Source organism: Euphorbia lathyris, chromosome 1, assembly GCF_963576675.1.
Source record: "Euphorbia lathyris chromosome 1, ddEupLath1.1, whole genome shotgun sequence".
In the NCBI taxonomy this organism is placed as follows: domain Eukaryota; kingdom Viridiplantae; phylum Streptophyta; class Magnoliopsida; order Malpighiales; family Euphorbiaceae; genus Euphorbia; species Euphorbia lathyris.
Genome location: NC_088910.1, coordinates 54,564,287 through 54,580,318, shown reverse-complemented (window position 1 = coordinate 54,580,318; position 16,032 = coordinate 54,564,287). Strand labels below are relative to the sequence as shown.

At 36.0% G+C, this 16,032-nt stretch overlaps 2 protein-coding genes and 1 non-coding gene across 10 annotated transcripts; 2 read left to right on the top strand and 1 right to left on the bottom strand.

Moving 5' to 3' along the window:
• Positions 1 to 350: 350 nt before the first annotated feature.
• Positions 351 to 1,814, bottom strand: LOC136203072 (protein COBRA). The gene is made up of 5 exons (XM_065994156.1): positions 1,674 to 1,814; positions 1,404 to 1,474; positions 1,090 to 1,291; positions 741 to 995; positions 351 to 647 (listed from the first exon to the last, which is right to left on the bottom strand). Exons 1-5 carry the CDS (start codon positions 1,762 to 1,764, stop codon positions 592 to 594), a joined length of 675 nt encoding a protein of 224 aa, XP_065850228.1. The 5' UTR covers positions 1,765 to 1,814; the 3' UTR covers positions 351 to 591.
• Positions 1,815 to 5,077: 3,263 nt separating this feature from the next.
• LOC136233612 (cleavage stimulation factor subunit 50) lies at positions 5,078 to 13,728 on the top strand. 8 transcript variants are annotated; one of them, XM_066023344.1, is made up of 14 exons: positions 5,079 to 5,274; positions 8,598 to 8,681; positions 8,794 to 8,921; positions 9,115 to 9,187; positions 9,288 to 9,371; positions 9,466 to 9,552; positions 9,684 to 9,754; positions 9,871 to 9,922; positions 10,045 to 10,102; positions 11,280 to 11,380; positions 11,475 to 11,629; positions 12,484 to 12,592; positions 13,217 to 13,273; positions 13,360 to 13,728. In XM_066023344.1, exons 1-14 carry the CDS (start codon positions 5,173 to 5,175, stop codon positions 13,513 to 13,515), a joined length of 1,317 nt encoding a protein of 438 aa, XP_065879416.1. In that variant the 5' UTR covers positions 5,079 to 5,172; the 3' UTR covers positions 13,516 to 13,728. The 8 variants fall into 8 exon arrangements, with proteins under 8 accessions (XP_065879421.1, XP_065879416.1, XP_065879444.1 ...); XM_066023367.1 differs by having other exon boundaries at positions 5,220 to 5,274; positions 8,804 to 8,921; positions 9,299 to 9,371; XM_066023354.1 differs by having other exon boundaries at positions 5,220 to 5,274; positions 8,804 to 8,921.
• A 405-nt stretch (positions 13,729 to 14,133) lies between these two features.
• Positions 14,134 to 14,294, top strand: LOC136215798 (U1 spliceosomal RNA). The gene has a single exon (XR_010682806.1). It is a non-coding gene; the product is annotated as a U1 spliceosomal RNA (small nuclear RNA).
• Positions 14,295 to 16,032: the final 1,738 nt, after the last annotated feature.

Below are 16,032 nucleotides of genomic sequence, written 5' to 3'. Positions count from 1 at the left end.
CATTTAGGTAGTGTTTTGTTAGAAGAGAGAGTGTAGTTTTAGAGAGATAAACTCCAAAAACTGTGATTTTGGAAAATAGAAAATGTGGTTTCATAGTAAATTTCGTTTTGAACAACTTTAATTCTTGAGTTTTTTCATTTTGAGATCGTTAATGGTATTTTGAGGAGTTAGTTAAAGTTGATTGAGCACCAATATTAAAAATTGTAAAGTTCAGTAATCATATCCGTTAAGAATTGAAGTTCAGTAGCCATGATGTTAAAATAGATAAAGTTTAGAGAGAGAGAGAGAGTTATTCTCATTTGAAGGTTTTTGTCCACTCAAATCCTGATTGTATAATAAACAACAAAAAAGAAAAGAAATTGTATAGTCCAATAAATGGAGCCATTATAACTTTATTTCATTGGTGAAAGAAATGTGACTTGTTCTCATGATTGATGAAGCTGTAAAAACATGAAGGCTCATCCAAAACATGAAACAAACATCACATTCACATGGCTTGAAATAGAAAAAGAAAATGGTACATACGATTTTATTTGAGTAGAAACTAGTGTGCCTAACTCAAATCATACGCCGATGCTACAAAGACATGGCCTAAGCTCCTCTTGGAGCCAGGAAATATGAATATGTACAAGTAACATTCCAGGTCACTGCAACCATGATATCACATACAATTAAATGTTAGAAAACCACAATGAAAAACATATATAATATATATATATTAACAATGTTAGAAAACTTACTCAAAGCTTGAGTGACTCTTCTTTTATCTGGTGAAATAAATCTGGTTGGCCTCACAATCTTTGCTGGTCCACAAGTGTATCCAGACTTTGGTGCTTTCAACCTGAACTTGTTTGGCAATTTAACCGTCTTTTTCGAGGTTCCAGCCATACCCACTGAAACTTGGAAGGCGCTCACAGCATTAGCAGGGTCCTCTGCCCATGCACTCATCACTCCCCCTTTGCAGCAATTCGCTATCTGCTGGTTGTAAGGAGTACCTGGATGGATGCACCAATTAATCAGCCAAGCTAGAGATCACGAGTTGAGTTCGAATCCCATAAATTATCAAAAAGAAAAGAAACTAGTACCTACCTGGCAATAAATCCACAACAATTGGATCCTTCTTGCAAGAATGTGGGATATTTCCTTTAAATTTAGAGCAATCTCCTTGCTCAGTGGTTTGTGCACCCATCATGCTCCAGATTACTTCCTTTTTAGCCCATGTCCATCCCAATGCCCAACCTGGTTTTTCTATTTTGCGATGTTTCTGGTAGTTATACATCGTAACAACTGCCTATCAAAACATAACAGCAGATTATGCAAATGGAATTAGCATTTGAACTATACCAAACCAAACTGAGTTCCAAAAACAATTCAATTCTAAAAAACTGATTTAATTTGCATACAACATAGCCGTCCGGAGTCCAGCTTATAGCGTCCCATTTGATAGTGATATTTCCATTTGCAGCATACGCCTCTGCAAAATAGATTTCATTAATTTTCAGAAACTTCTCCAATACCTAACTGAAACAATTAGTATGTGAAACACACATTCACACATAAATGAATAATCTCATTATCAACAATAGAATGAACAGGGAAAAACAAGATCTGAATTTCAAAAAACCCAGTTCAATGAAACTGATTCACAAAATAAGAAGGGATGGAAGAGAGACCTGAAGAAGTGAAAGTGGAGAAAGAAAGCAAGAGGAAGAGGAAGAGAGAAATGGATCCAGTGATTGATGAGAACTGGAATTGCATTTTCATGAAAAGCAAGATGTTTCTGATATTGACTTTCTTCTCACAACCGGTCTTTCTTAGCCTCAACTGGTCTAGCATTTTATTAAAGGCCTAATACATAAATAATCCCCTGAACTTGTCCAAATGTTGCAACTGCCCCCTCCAACTTTCAATTGTAACAATTTACACTTCAAACTTGTCCAATTGTAACAATTTACCCCTTAAACTTGTCCAATTGTAAAACACAACCCCAAATTGCTGACATGGACTGCAATTGAAGAAACACGTGAAATACAAAATCTGCAACGCTAGTGGAATATGATAATCAGATCTTTAGCGTGATACGAATCCTGAGAAACTTTTTTACGGTTGCTTCAAATACGGGGTAAACAAATTCCCAATTTGGGGTTATGTTTTACAATTGGACAAGTTTAAGGAGTAAGCTATTACAATTGAAAGTTGAGGAGGGCAGTTGCAACATTTGGACAAGTTCAGGGGGTTATTTGTATATTAGACCTTTATTAAATTACTGTAATTATAAATTTTAGTTAAATAAAATTTTCTTTTCTAACATTAAATTAAATTCTTGTTTTTTTTTTTTTTTAGTCGGTGAGGTTGATTTGACCGAGTCTTATAAATGAAAGAAGCCAAGCTCCATTATAGACAAGTGGGGTAATTGTAATTGTCCCTATATAATTTTATTTGAAAAAACAGAAAATTTGTTGTTATTCTTAAACTCACGTAGTCTATATTGCCGTCCGTCCTTATTTTTGGATTTTGTTATGCATATGATTTAATTTTGGTTAGAGACTCTGCCAATATCAAATTGATGTTAGCTTAGAGATAGTTTAAGGATTTCTTTAGCTTAGAGTCTACCAATATCAAATTGATGCGAGCTGAGCACTACAGCTGGCTTTTGCTAGCCATACAAGTCCAACTCGGCGAGCTGACTTCCGGATCAATTATAAATAACCGATTCAAATGAAGCCCAAATAGATATAGACATGGACAGAAGAAATGGAACGAACCGTGTCTATAGGAGATATAAAGATAGTTTGGTTGGCTGAAGGAAAACCAACAAAAGTTGTGGCAAAACTCCATAAATCGGTAAAGAAAGTGTATTGGAAACTTTGAAAATAATCATGTCAACCTTTTCATCATCCCCAAGAAGGTCATGATGCATACCCTAAACGCGCATCCCGATACGGAACTAGTAAGACAAAAGAAGAGGAACCATGGGCTCGAAAGGCACAAAGCTATTAAAGTAGAGGTAGATAAAATAATCAACTTCAGCCATATCAAGGTTGTACATTACGCATCATGGCTATATATGTGGTTTTGGTTAAGAAGGTCATCGGATAGTGGAGGTTATGTGTTGACTTCACTGACCTTAACAAAGCTCGTCTCAAAAGATTCATATCCACCACCTTGCATTGACAATTTGATAGATTCCACAACCGAATATGCAATTTACTCTATGCTAGACGCATCGACTGGATATCATCAGATCCCGATGGTCGAATGAGATAAGGAAAAAACCAGCTTCATCATCCCCGAAGGCACATATTGATATAAACTCATGACCTTTGGACTAAAAAATGCAAGGGCAAATTAACAGCGATTCGTAAACAAAGTCTTTAAAGATCTTATCAGAGAAAATAAAAATTTATCTTGACGACATCAAGAGTAAGATTATTGAAGAGGACAATTCGGGCCTAAAAAGGGTCTTCCTACAACTAAATCAGTAAGGCTCAAACTCAACCATAAAAATGCACATTCAGAGTGAGTTTTGGCAAATTCTTGGGATTCATGATCTCACAGAGGGGGATAAAAGTGAACTCCGACAAAATCTGACAAATTCAGGTTATCATTGATATGGCTCCACCAAAAAAATATCAACGACATCTAGAAGCTCAATAGAAAATCATTACTCTAGGTCATTTCATTTCTTGCTCAACAAGCGGTGCATGCCTTTTTACAAGAGCCTGAAAGGAGCCAATGACTTTAATTGAATGGTAGAGTGAAAAACGTCCTTCAAGAAGTGTAGATTTTTTCCTTCACCTTCTCTTCTCAGTCGACCACTCCCAAGAGAAAGGCTCTAGCTTTATATAATTGTCGCTGAAGACTTAGTGGGGACCATGCTAATAAGAGAAGAATGGACTAAACAATTCCCAATGTATTACGTGAGTAGGGTGCTAAGAGATGCAGAAAAAGATATCCAAAGCTAGAAAAGATGGCATACGAAGTGGTCATCACTGCCCCAAATCTTCGACACTACTTTCTATAGCCACTCCATAACAGTACGAACAGACACACCCTTAAGGAAAGTGCTACAACATCCAAAAACCTCTACCATGTTACCCGAGCGGGCTTTGCGCTTAATTGAGTTTGATGTCATGTTCGAGCCCTAGAGGGCCTTTAAAGCTCATGCATTGGCAAATTTCTTAATCGAGATACTTGAATTTTAAATTGATGTGCATGCACCAGAACTGTTGCTATTTTATACATGAAAAATAGCTTTTTCCAACCGGGAATTACTGCTTTTCCAACAGCAAACAAGGTAAACCAAAAGGACCTTCATCGCAACTCTCCTCAAATCACGTTGGATGATTTATCTTCTTTTATTTCAACTTGTATTAGACTTGAAGCTTAAAAAATTGGACGGGACCGATCAAACGGATCGAGCGGAATGCGAACCGACCATGAGTTTTGTCTGGTTATAGATGCAATGGTTTAATTATATTAAATTAGACTGAATCAGTGTTAAACGGGAAACCGGTATCAAAATGGTGAACCAGATTGATGATTTTAAAAAAAAGGAAAATAATAAAAAGTAAAACTGATGTAATGATAAAAAAAATAAAAAATTAAATCCTAAATTATAAATTGGAATAATTTGCATTAATTAACTTCATTTTTAATATTTATGTTGTGTTAAATCCTAAATTATAAATGATTTGTGTTAATTAATTTCAACTTTAATATTTATGTTAATTAAATCCTAAAGATTTGTTTTTGGATTTGTGAATTTTTCTATTATATTTAATTAAATGAGAGTTTATTACATATATTTATTAATTTATACAAAATCATTCGGATTGAACTTGTGAATCAATGATCCAATCATCATACCCGTTCGATATCCGGTCCGAATTTTAAAACATTTTTTTTATTAAAATATACAAGTCCTTTCTTCTTGCAAAAAAAAAAAAAAAAGAAAGAAAAAAAAAAATAGGTAAAAAAAAAATAGGTAAAAGGATAAGGGTGAAAACTGAAATGTTATAAAATGATGGTAAATACTTAAAAAAAAAGGAAAAGCACACAGAAGCTAAACAGTACTTTTCCTATGTCACCCCTTCAAATCAAATGGTACCGTAAATAGATTTTTCCCTCTTTTCTTTGTGTCGTTTTTCATTTTCCTAGAGAAAGAAAAAGATGGAAAACAGCAGCTTGGAGCAGACACTGCAAGATGGAAAGCTCCATCGACAGCTCAATTCCCTCATCGTTGCTCATCTTCGCGACAATAATCTGAACCAGGTAACTTTTTCTGTACTTATATTGCAATACGTGCCCAAGTTTTTTCCTTTTTTCGTCCAAAATTTTCATTTCAGGTGTTTTACTGTTTCGATTATGTGCTATTGCCTTTAAAACTGCATCAAAAGAGGCAAACAAATGTTTGCCTACTGGCTTCTCCTAAATTCAGTGGGACATTGAGCTGGTTCAATAGAATTTTATGTTTAAATTTGTATCCATTATTGTGTGATCTAACCAAAGTTGCTTTCTCCCCTAGATCAGGGTTTAGTACATTTGATTAGTTAGGGTTGCGGGTAAATAAGCTAGTCCACGGTAATGGTAGGGGTAGGGGTAAGGGTAGTGGATTAAGCTTTGGGACATGGAACATAGGTTTTTGACAGGAAGATTAGCTGAAATTGTAGATGTTATGAAGAGGAGGAGAATAAATATAATGTGCCTACAAGAAACCAAGTGGGTTGGAGCCAAGGCTAGAGAGATAGCTCCTTGGGGTTATAAGCTTTGGTACTCAGGAAAGGATAAGGGTAGAAATGGAGTAGGTATTCTTATTGATAGGGAGTATATTGATGATGTAGTAGCGGTGTCTAGGAAGAGCGATAGAATTATGAGTGTTAAGCTAGTGATAGGGGATGAGGTTGTGAATGTCATTAGTGCATATGCGCCACAAATAGGATTAGATGTCTATCAGACAAGCTTTTTGGGAGGACCTAGAGGAAGTGGTGCAACAGGTTCCTAGGGATGAAAAAATGGTACTGGGGGGTGATCTCAATGGACACGTGGGTTCTAGGCGAGATGGGTTTGAGAGTGTTCATGGAGGGTATGGTTTTGGAGATAAGAATGAAGCAGAAAATGATATTTTGGAATTTGCATCAGCCTATGACTTGAGTATCATGAACACATGGTTTATGAAGAGAACATCCCACTTAGTGACTTATCGGAGTGGCGGTAATGCGAGCCAAATTGACTTCTTCTTAGTAAGGAGTGCTTGGAGAACGAGTTATATTGATTGTAAGGTGATCCCTGGTGAGAGAGTACGACAACCCAACATAGAGTAGTGGTGCTTGATTTTCGAAGTAGGAGATGTATGAGAAAACGAACACCACAAGTGGAGACTAGGATTAAGTGGTGGAAACTGCAAGGGGAGAATCAACAAAAATTTGTGGATGAGATGGCCAAAAAAGATATTTGGACTTGTAATATGAATTTAGATATAGATTCGATATGGACTAAGATGGAGCATAGTATAAGGGAAGTAGCGAAGGAAGTTCTAGGGGAATCTAAAGGTAGCATGCCACCGGGTAAGGACACATCTTGGTGGACAGAAGAAGTACGACAAGCAGTAAAGAGTAAGCGAGAATCCTATAAAATATTGGGGAAATGTAGGAGTGACGAGAACTACGAAAAATATAAAGAGGCTAAAAGGGAAGTAAAGAAGGTCATACGAGATGCTAGAGCAAAGGTGAATCGGGATCTGTATACAAGATTGGATACGAAAGAAGGGGAAAGGGACATATATAGAATTGCTCGGATGAGAGATAAGAAGACGCGAGATCTCGGAAAAGTTAAATGTGTGAAGGATGTGGACCAGAAAGTCCTAGTTGGAGATAAGGATATCAAGGAACGATGAAGGTCCTATTTTGATGACTTATTTAATGGAGATCGCAGACAAAATGTTGGAGATATAAGTATCCATCACGATATGATAAATCATGAATGCCTGCGGAGAATTCAAAAGGGTGAAGTCAAAATGGCATTAAGTAAGATGAAGTTGAAGAAAGCAGTAGGACCGGATGGCATCCCTATTGAGATTTGGAGATGTTTGGGAGAAAGAGGAATCGAATGGTTGACGACATTCTTCAACAAAATTTGGAGAAACAATAAGATGCCATCAGAATGGAGGAAAAGTATCTTAATCCCTTTGTATAAGAACAAAGGCGATGTCCAAGATTGTGCCAACTATCGGGGAATCAAATTAATGAGTCACACTATGAAACTTTGGGAGCGAGTGATCGAACAAAGGCTAAGGAGAACGGTGAAGATCTTGGAAAACCAGTTTGGCTTTATGCCGGGAAGATCAACTATGGAAGCCATCCATCTAATGAGACAATTAATGGAGCACTATCGAAATAAGAAGAAAGACTTGCATATAGTTATCATTGACTTGGAGAAAGCATATGATAATGTACCAAGGGAAGTACTTTGGTGGGCTTTGATAAGGAAAGGCATTTCGCGGAAATATATTGACATCATAAAGGACATGTATGAGGGAGCATGCACGAGTGTACGTACTAGTGTTGGGAAGACTGAAGAGTTCCCTATTACGATTGGAGTGCATCAAGGTTCCGCACTAAGCCCATTTCTTTTTACCATCGTTATGGATGAACCAACAAGTTCACTCCAAGATGGTATACCATGGTGCATGCTGTTTGCAGATGATATTGTGTTGGTTGATGAGACGAAAGAAGGAGTGGAGAGGAAGTTGGAACTATGGAGACAAACTCTAGAATCTAGAGGCTTTAAGTTGAGCCGAAGTAAGACAGAATATTTGGAGTGTAAGTTTAGCGGTCATAGGAGTAGGGAGGCAGGGACAATCACCCTAAATGGGAGAGTTGTTCAGGCCTCGGATTGCTTCCGGTATTTAGGATCTATTATCCAAACGGATGGAGAAGTAGATGGAGATGTTGCTCATAAAATTAAAACTGGTTGGTCGAATCGGAAGAGTGCTACGGGTTTCCTTTGTGACCCCGGCATGCCTAATAGATTGAAGGGAAAATTCTACCGGACGGCAATTAGACCAGCATTGTTATATGGTACGGAGTGTTGGGCAGTGAAACACTGCCACATCCATAAGATGTCGGTGGCGGAGATGCGTATGTTGAGATGAATGTGTGGTCATACGAGAAAGGATCGGGTGAGTAATGAAATAATTAGGACAAAAGTAGGGGTCACATCTATTGAGAATAAAATAAGAGAAAACCGACTAAGGTGGTTTGGCCATGTGAGACGTAGAGCGCTTGATGCGCCGGTTAGGAGAACCGAAGAGTGGCAAAGGGATGTAGTGGTGAGGGGTAGGGGAAGACCTAAGCAAACTTGGAGGAGGGTGATCGAGAGTGATATGAGTTTACTGGGAATTGAGGAAAATATGGTAGTGGATAGGATGGAGTGGAGGGAGCGAATTTGTGTCGCTGACACGATTTGATTTCACGGTTTTATATGATGGTTCATATTAGCCGACCCCGAATCATTTCGGGACTAAGGCTTTGTTGTTGTTGTTGTAGTACTAGATTGTGTGATTGATTGGAGATATAATGAAATGTGTCTTCTTTTAGGCTGCAAGTACAGTTGCATCGGCTACAATGACACCATTGAATGTTGAGGCTCCTCCTAACAGGCTTCTAGAGCTTTTTGCTAAGGTTTTTGTTTACTTCTCTTTTTTCTCCCCTCATTTTAGAAAATAGTTGTACTTGTTATGTATATAGTGTTGGAAAAACAAGAAAAATATTCTGGATACTAAGATGACAACAGGGTCTTGCAGCAGAAAAAGACGGGATGTTAAAAGGTGTTACTTCCACTGCGATGTATGATATGGGCACCCTGGTACCTGCAGTATATGGTTCAATTCCAGCTTCTCGTGCTGCTTCAGTTGATTTCAGGTAATTTCCATTTTAGCTATATGGCATGTAATTTTACTACAAATTACAGTAACTAAAAGTCTGGTCTTTGTTTACTTATCCTGAAATTATATGGCCTTATCAATCAAAAGTTTGGTTGTAAGATCAATGCTTATTTTTAGCATTACACATAAAAATGATTGTAAAGTTCACGACTCATCTCTTGTGTCAACAGTGCTGTGCAGGACACAAAAGGCTCATCGAAAAATTTCCCAAAACATGAAACACGGCATCTTTCTGAACACAAGGCAGGAAATAGATATAGGAAATTATATATTTTTCCTGTAGCAAATTAATGTGGCTAATTCAAATCATATGGCTTATGAAATGATGGTTTGAGTTTTCTAGAATGTTGCCAGATGTGCAAGATTTAGTCCGGACGGAAGGTTCGTTGCCACAGGAAGTGCAGACACATCGATTAAGCTCTTTGAGGTCTTCAATTTCTTGCCTTATTATGATTATTTGACATGTTATCGCTTCTAGTATGCATATTATGTGTATAATAAGCTCTTTTTGTTTTCTGCAGATTTCAAAAGTCAAGCAGATGACACTGTCAGATGCCAGGGACGGTCCTGTCCGACCTGTTATCCGGACATTTTATGACCATATACAAGTATTTAGGCCATGATTGTCATTCTAATACTACAAGTTTTGCATGAAACACCTACAAATGCATTTCATTGAGCTCAATAATAGGAGTTGGGCAATACTATGTTATCTAATATTTTGTTGATATAACTGCAGCCAATAAATGATTTGGATTTCCATCCTCAAAGTACTATACTTATATCAGGAGCCAAAGATCACACCATAAAGTATGTCGTCTTTACTTCTCAGAACCTAGTCTTGCATGTATATATGATGTTGATCTATTTAGTAAAATAAGCATTCAGAGATGATGTTGATCACAAGGCCCGTTAATTCTTTTCAGATTTTTTGATTTTTCGAAAGCTACTGCAAAGAGAGCATTCAGAGTTATCCAGGTTTTTTTGTCCTTATTTTGCTAATGATCTAGGCATGATTTGGAGTATTCTTGTGGATTCATACCATAAGCATTTAGCATTCACTAACACATCAATCTGAATTTGTATGTGTAATGTCACAGGATACTCACAATGTACGATCTGTCTCTTTTCATCCTTCTGGGGACTTTCTTCTTGCAGGTTATTGTTCTTTGAATGTTTTATCTTTAAACATATAAACCACGACAATTTGGTATTTGTTTCATCAGAATATTAGAAAAAAGCTCAATAGATTTTGCCAGCTGGACAATATATATAGCCATTTCTTTCTATTTCTGTTGAGGATAATTTCCAACAATCAATCATATTAATATCAATGTGTTATAGAAAGGCAGCATGAAGCAAGAGATAGTTATCTCAAAGTTGTTAATGGTATCGTTTTCTAGTGGCGGCCCCTATTAAATGGTGTCTTTTAATTCCTTGAGCTCATAATTTCATTATATCATCATGTTCATTTCGTGTTGTTACAGTATGTGATGCTATGTGTTCCAGAACCCAAAGTATTCATATCCAAAATACTTTTATTCCGCTAAAAGAAATAAATATTCCTTCAAGGTTACAACTTTATATAGAGAAAAAACCCTAAAGTTGATAAGAGTCCTATCAAATATAAAATGTCCAAAATAAATAAATAAATTTCATCCTCATGTTTCTTAATTGTAAAGAATAATCATAATTGCTAAGAGGTCCTTCTATCCATGATAAACCGGCTAAGAATTAAAACTTTGTTTGCACTAAACTGCATCACTATGTCAAGACTGCCTAACAATTATATATTATTGGGATGTATGAGTGGCGTGAAGAAGCATGACTTTCCATCTCAATTAAATGATAATTTGAGGAGGTTGTATTTCAGTACTAGTTGGTTGAGCTGAAAGTTCAAGGTGAAAGGATGATCATCTGATATATGATGGAGACATTTTCACTTTTCACTTTTTCCATTGTTCAGTATCCTGTTATATCATAGAACAAATATAACATAGTATTTTAGATGATGCTTACTTATCTAAAACTAAAATTCAGTAAGATTGGACTCCGCACATGTTATATCTATTTATTGCTGTTGCTTTCCTCTTTTCCCTTGATTCTTTCTTTCTTTAGTTCATTTTAAATTTTAGCAAGTTTTATATCTTCTTGTTTACTGCTTATTTTGTGTTCTTTCGTTCAAGAGTTACCTGAGTCCAATGTCTTGGTTATCCTTCTCTTTCTCATTGTTCTAACCTTTTTCCCCTCTGAATGTGCTACAATTTATAGAATAAGTCAGTGACACCCTTGCTGTGATTGGTCTAATATTCAGGTTGTAACTAAAAAATGACAGGAACTGATCATCAAATTGCACACCTGTACGATGTCAATACATTTCAGTGTTTTCTTTCTGCTAGTGTTCCAGAAATTGGAACCAATGGAGCCATCAATCAGGCATTTTAAAATTTTATTTTATAAGTTCCCATGTATGTAGCACAATTACAACCAGAGGCATTAGGGTGATGAAAACATCTACTTTGTTATGCAGGTGAGATATTCATCCACGGGGGGCATGTATGTTACTGCATCTAAAGATGGTGCTGTTCGGTTGTGGGATGGGGTAACTGCCAATTGTGTGCGATCCATAGTTGGTGCACATGGAACAACAGAGGCCATAAGTGCAACATTTACTAAGGATCAAAGGTACATATGCCAATATATATACGTGTGTGTCTTTACGTATGTATTTGGTTTTAGTATTCGATGGACTTGCAAGCTTCATTGTATAATAGATAATATATAACGAAATAGTACATTTCAAAAGGGAAAAACCATACTTAGGCAGTGAGGCCCATGATCTTTTCGATTTTTGCTGATTAAGCCTAGATCTTTCAATTTGATACATTGAGCTCTCGAATAATTATAATTGCCCCACATTGAACCCCTAGTTAACAAGACAGTTAGCTTGAACATCAGACTCGGTTAAAAGTGCACGACTCATTTTATCTACATCTAAATTGCATGTTTTGCACTTCAAGTGAGGTTTTTACAGTTTTCCTATCACGTGCTTTCAAATTGTTAAAAATTCATCTACAAATGTAGATGAAATAAGTAATGCGCTTTTAAGAGTTTGATTAGCTAACTTTCCCAGTAGCCAAGAGCAAAATCTGTGCGATTATAATTGATTGATGGCTCATTGTGTCAAATTGAAAGGCCATGGGCTTAATTAACAAAAATCGAAAAGATCGAGGGCTTCAAGATGCTTTTTTCCTGTTTGAAGATAGGAATAGGTAGACGAAATGAGATGCAACCCTTGAAGTTGGTATGTCTTGCCTTTGGGATGAATGTAAACGTTATTAGTCCATACTCCCTATAAACCTATAAATGCATCAAATTGTGTATCTACGAAATTCTATTTTTCATAATCTCAGTTAGTTGTTTTTACTGTCTTTGACACTGGTCAAGTTAGTTATCATGAACAAACAATTGCTGCTCCCTACTTTGGGATGATGCCTCAACATGAGTTTCTAACTCGACTGGAAGTTTGACTTTTCTAGGTTTATTCTCTCCTCTGGGAAAGACTCTTCTATTAAGCTTTGGGAGGTTGGCAGTGGAAGACTGGTCAAACAATATCTTGGAGCTACCCATACACAATTGAGGTGCCAGGTATGGTTGAAAACCTTCTTTTTCTAGAAATTGGCACAAAAAATGTAATGCTTTTTCCTTACTAATAGCCTTATTGTACACCTTGGTGATGGGCGCTGTCATTGATGTTTATTATAACGCTTCATCAACTAGGCACCCTTCATTGCCAGCATCTCTATTTTCTTTAGTTATTTTAGCAACAAAAAGGAGACAACGATGAACGAAAGAAAAATGTTGCAGTTTGCTGCAGTTGCACTGTGGGTTGTTTACAAGGAAGCAATTGGTTCAACTAAATGAACAAATAATGATGGCACCTGTTATTTTTGCAAAGAGTGCAGTTCGCTGATGATATGAAATTCATTTTGTGTTGTTTGATTATATATAAAAATATACATGGGGTAGATTTGATATTATGGTCTTATTTGAAATCACATTTGCTTTTCAAAATTTTCAGAGTTTCCTCTGCTTACAGTTTCTAGGGTAGAAGTTATTGCAGTCTATAGAAGTTGTTTTCGCTGTCAAAAGTTTTTCTACATAATACTTGATTGATTATATTTCCCAACAATCTTCAAAAGGAGGAAATTCCAAATATGATTTTTCAGACTCACTTCTAAATTTTTGGATGCTTCAATCTGTTATCTGCAGGCTGTTTTTAATGATACTGAAGAATTTGTGCTCTCAATAGATGAGGGAAGCAATGAGGTTTGTTCTGCATCTCTACTTTGCTGTGTCATCCATTCATTTGGTTTTCTGATATCTTATTTATACGATCATATCCGATGACACAGATTGTTATCTGGGATGCCTTAACGGCAGAGAAGGTGGCGAGATGGCCATCTAACCATAACGGTGCACCCCGTTGGATAGCACACTCACCAATAGAGGCCTCCTTTGTTTCCTGCGGGAGTGACAGGTCGATCCGATATTGGAAGGAGACTCCCTAACTAAAATCGAAAGAGAGCAGAGTTTTCCAGAAAATCTTCTGTAGAAGTTATGTACACCACAAAAAAAATTTAGACTAGTTTTTCAAGGTGGACATAGCTACATTTCTTTTCCATTTGGAGCATATAATAAGATTGAATTTGATGCTAGTTTCTTCATGATACCTTTTGTTCTACTAATGTACATTTTTTTAATGAAATGTATTTATATTTGTATTTTAACTGTCTCATACTACTAATTAGAATTGTATAAGCCTGTTAACTACATAATAATAATTGCTATAACTAATCTAACAACAAAAGTTGCAATGTTTATGGATAACTTTAATACAGGTGATCAAGGTTAATTTGTCTAATCGGACGATGATTTTTTGTTGGCAAGTGAGACATGAAAATTAATTAAGTTGATAAATTATATTACAATATATTTTAGCTTCAAAAGTTGCTGTAAGAAAAATGGCACAGCTAATATTAGTGATACACAAATATAACAGCACAGGTCAATGATGTTGGAGGAGGCTAGAAATATGAAAGAGCTTCCATGGAATCCCACATCGAAAGATGTTGATTGGTACAGAAGAGGAGGGAGTAATAAATAGAAAGGCCAAAGCACCTTAAAACATACTTACCTGGATGGGGTTAATGGGTGATCATTAAGGCCCATGGCCTAGGGCAGTGGCCTCCATTGCACTTAGGAGGGGTGCTGTTCTAAGGTCTCCCCAAGTGGGAGAGCCTACATCATAATTTGTTATAGTGGGGGCCTGCGTTCGCGCGGCCCCTATCCAATTCCAGTTAAATTTTGTTTTTTCTATTTCTTTTTGACGTTTAGCCCGTCAATTAATATAGTGTTTGTTATATTCAGCTGACTAAATTGCGGCTAATAGCTCTTTAAGCCTAATTTTGAATGCAGAGGTTTTCACGTCTATAACTTCATCTATTATATATTTCTCTAATATGTTTATTATGGGTAATTTTATGATGTCAATTATTGACTTCATATCAATTTTTGGGTTAGGGTCACATGATGAGTCGATTTTGTGTTTTGTATCGTGTTTTTGAGTCATATGTAATTTTATTATGTACCAGTATTAATGTGTTTTTGAGTCGATTTTGTGTTTTGTGTCGCGTTTTTGAGTCACATTAATATCATGTTTTTTTATGAAACATTAATATCATGTTGATAATTATGTAATGTGTTTAAAAGTCACATTTTATTTTACTATCTTTATTAAAGATTACTTGTAACAATAAATATTTTCTGAGATGTTAATGAACAAAATGTACTTCTATTTTGACAATATCTTCCATTTCGTTCAAACAGGATCCGAATATCGATCTTATTGGATAGAATGCCTTCTGCGGTGGGTCATCAACCTACGCTTAGTATCGAAATGGGTTACAAGAAAGAATTACTTCTACCAAAGAAGGGTCCATAACTTCTATTCAAGTTGTTTATGCACTTGCAGACAATTTGACTGACCCTGCTCCTGCCACGACATTTGCACATTTAGACGCTACTGTTGTACTATTCTCAACCCGTGACCAATATGAGCTTGAAGTTTTCTTTATAACTCCCGAAACTTATTCGTCGTGTCTTCGTTCCATGCCTCATTTCATAGGGAACCTCAAAGTGGTTCTATTTCCTTATATTCCATCGATATTCCAATTCCATTCATTTCTTAACTCAATTCCATTTATTTAATATCCACATTTAATATCATTCACATAAGATAAGTGATGTCGTTTCTAGTCTATCTATTTCTATTTCTATATATATGGAAAGTTTCAAAATCATTATGTAATAATCCAGAAATTAGATAAGAGATGTCGGCTAGGTGGGATAGTCGAGCCATTTTCCTTAAACACATAAATTTATTCAACGAGAAAAGGAGAGAGAGAGATTCGAACCCTTGATAGTTCTTTGCGAACTATACCGGTTTTCAAGACCGAAGCTATCAACCACTCGGCCATCTCTCCGAAAGATAATTTATATTTTACTATTTTTTTTTCCACCAAGTAGAAATGGTCATAGGAGTTGATACCATCACTGTACTATAAAAAGAAATTAGGTATGAGTCGATAAATCTATTTATATATCTATAACATATAAACAGATGTCGGATCTAGTATGACTATTTGTGAAGTAAAAAACTACGCTCGACTTTATGTTCAAATAAACAAAATGGGAAAGGATAATGATCACAAGATATGTCCGGACCCACGTTACTATTATTTCTTTTTCTGCTTTTGTGTTAAGCTTATTTCGTTTAATAAATGATTTCCTACAAAAGAATTTTTTTTTAGTGAACGTGTCACAATTAATTTCTCCTTTTTTTTACGAAGAAACAGATTCTATTTTTTCTCCTATTTACTACAGAGACGAAGAATCAAATTATCATTCTATTTATTCCTTTTTTCTACTTCTTCCAAGTGCAGGATAACCCATTCGAGTCGTGTTTGCAAGTAATATTTATAAATTTTATTACTTTTATTAATAAATGTAACGTGTAAAAACATAAG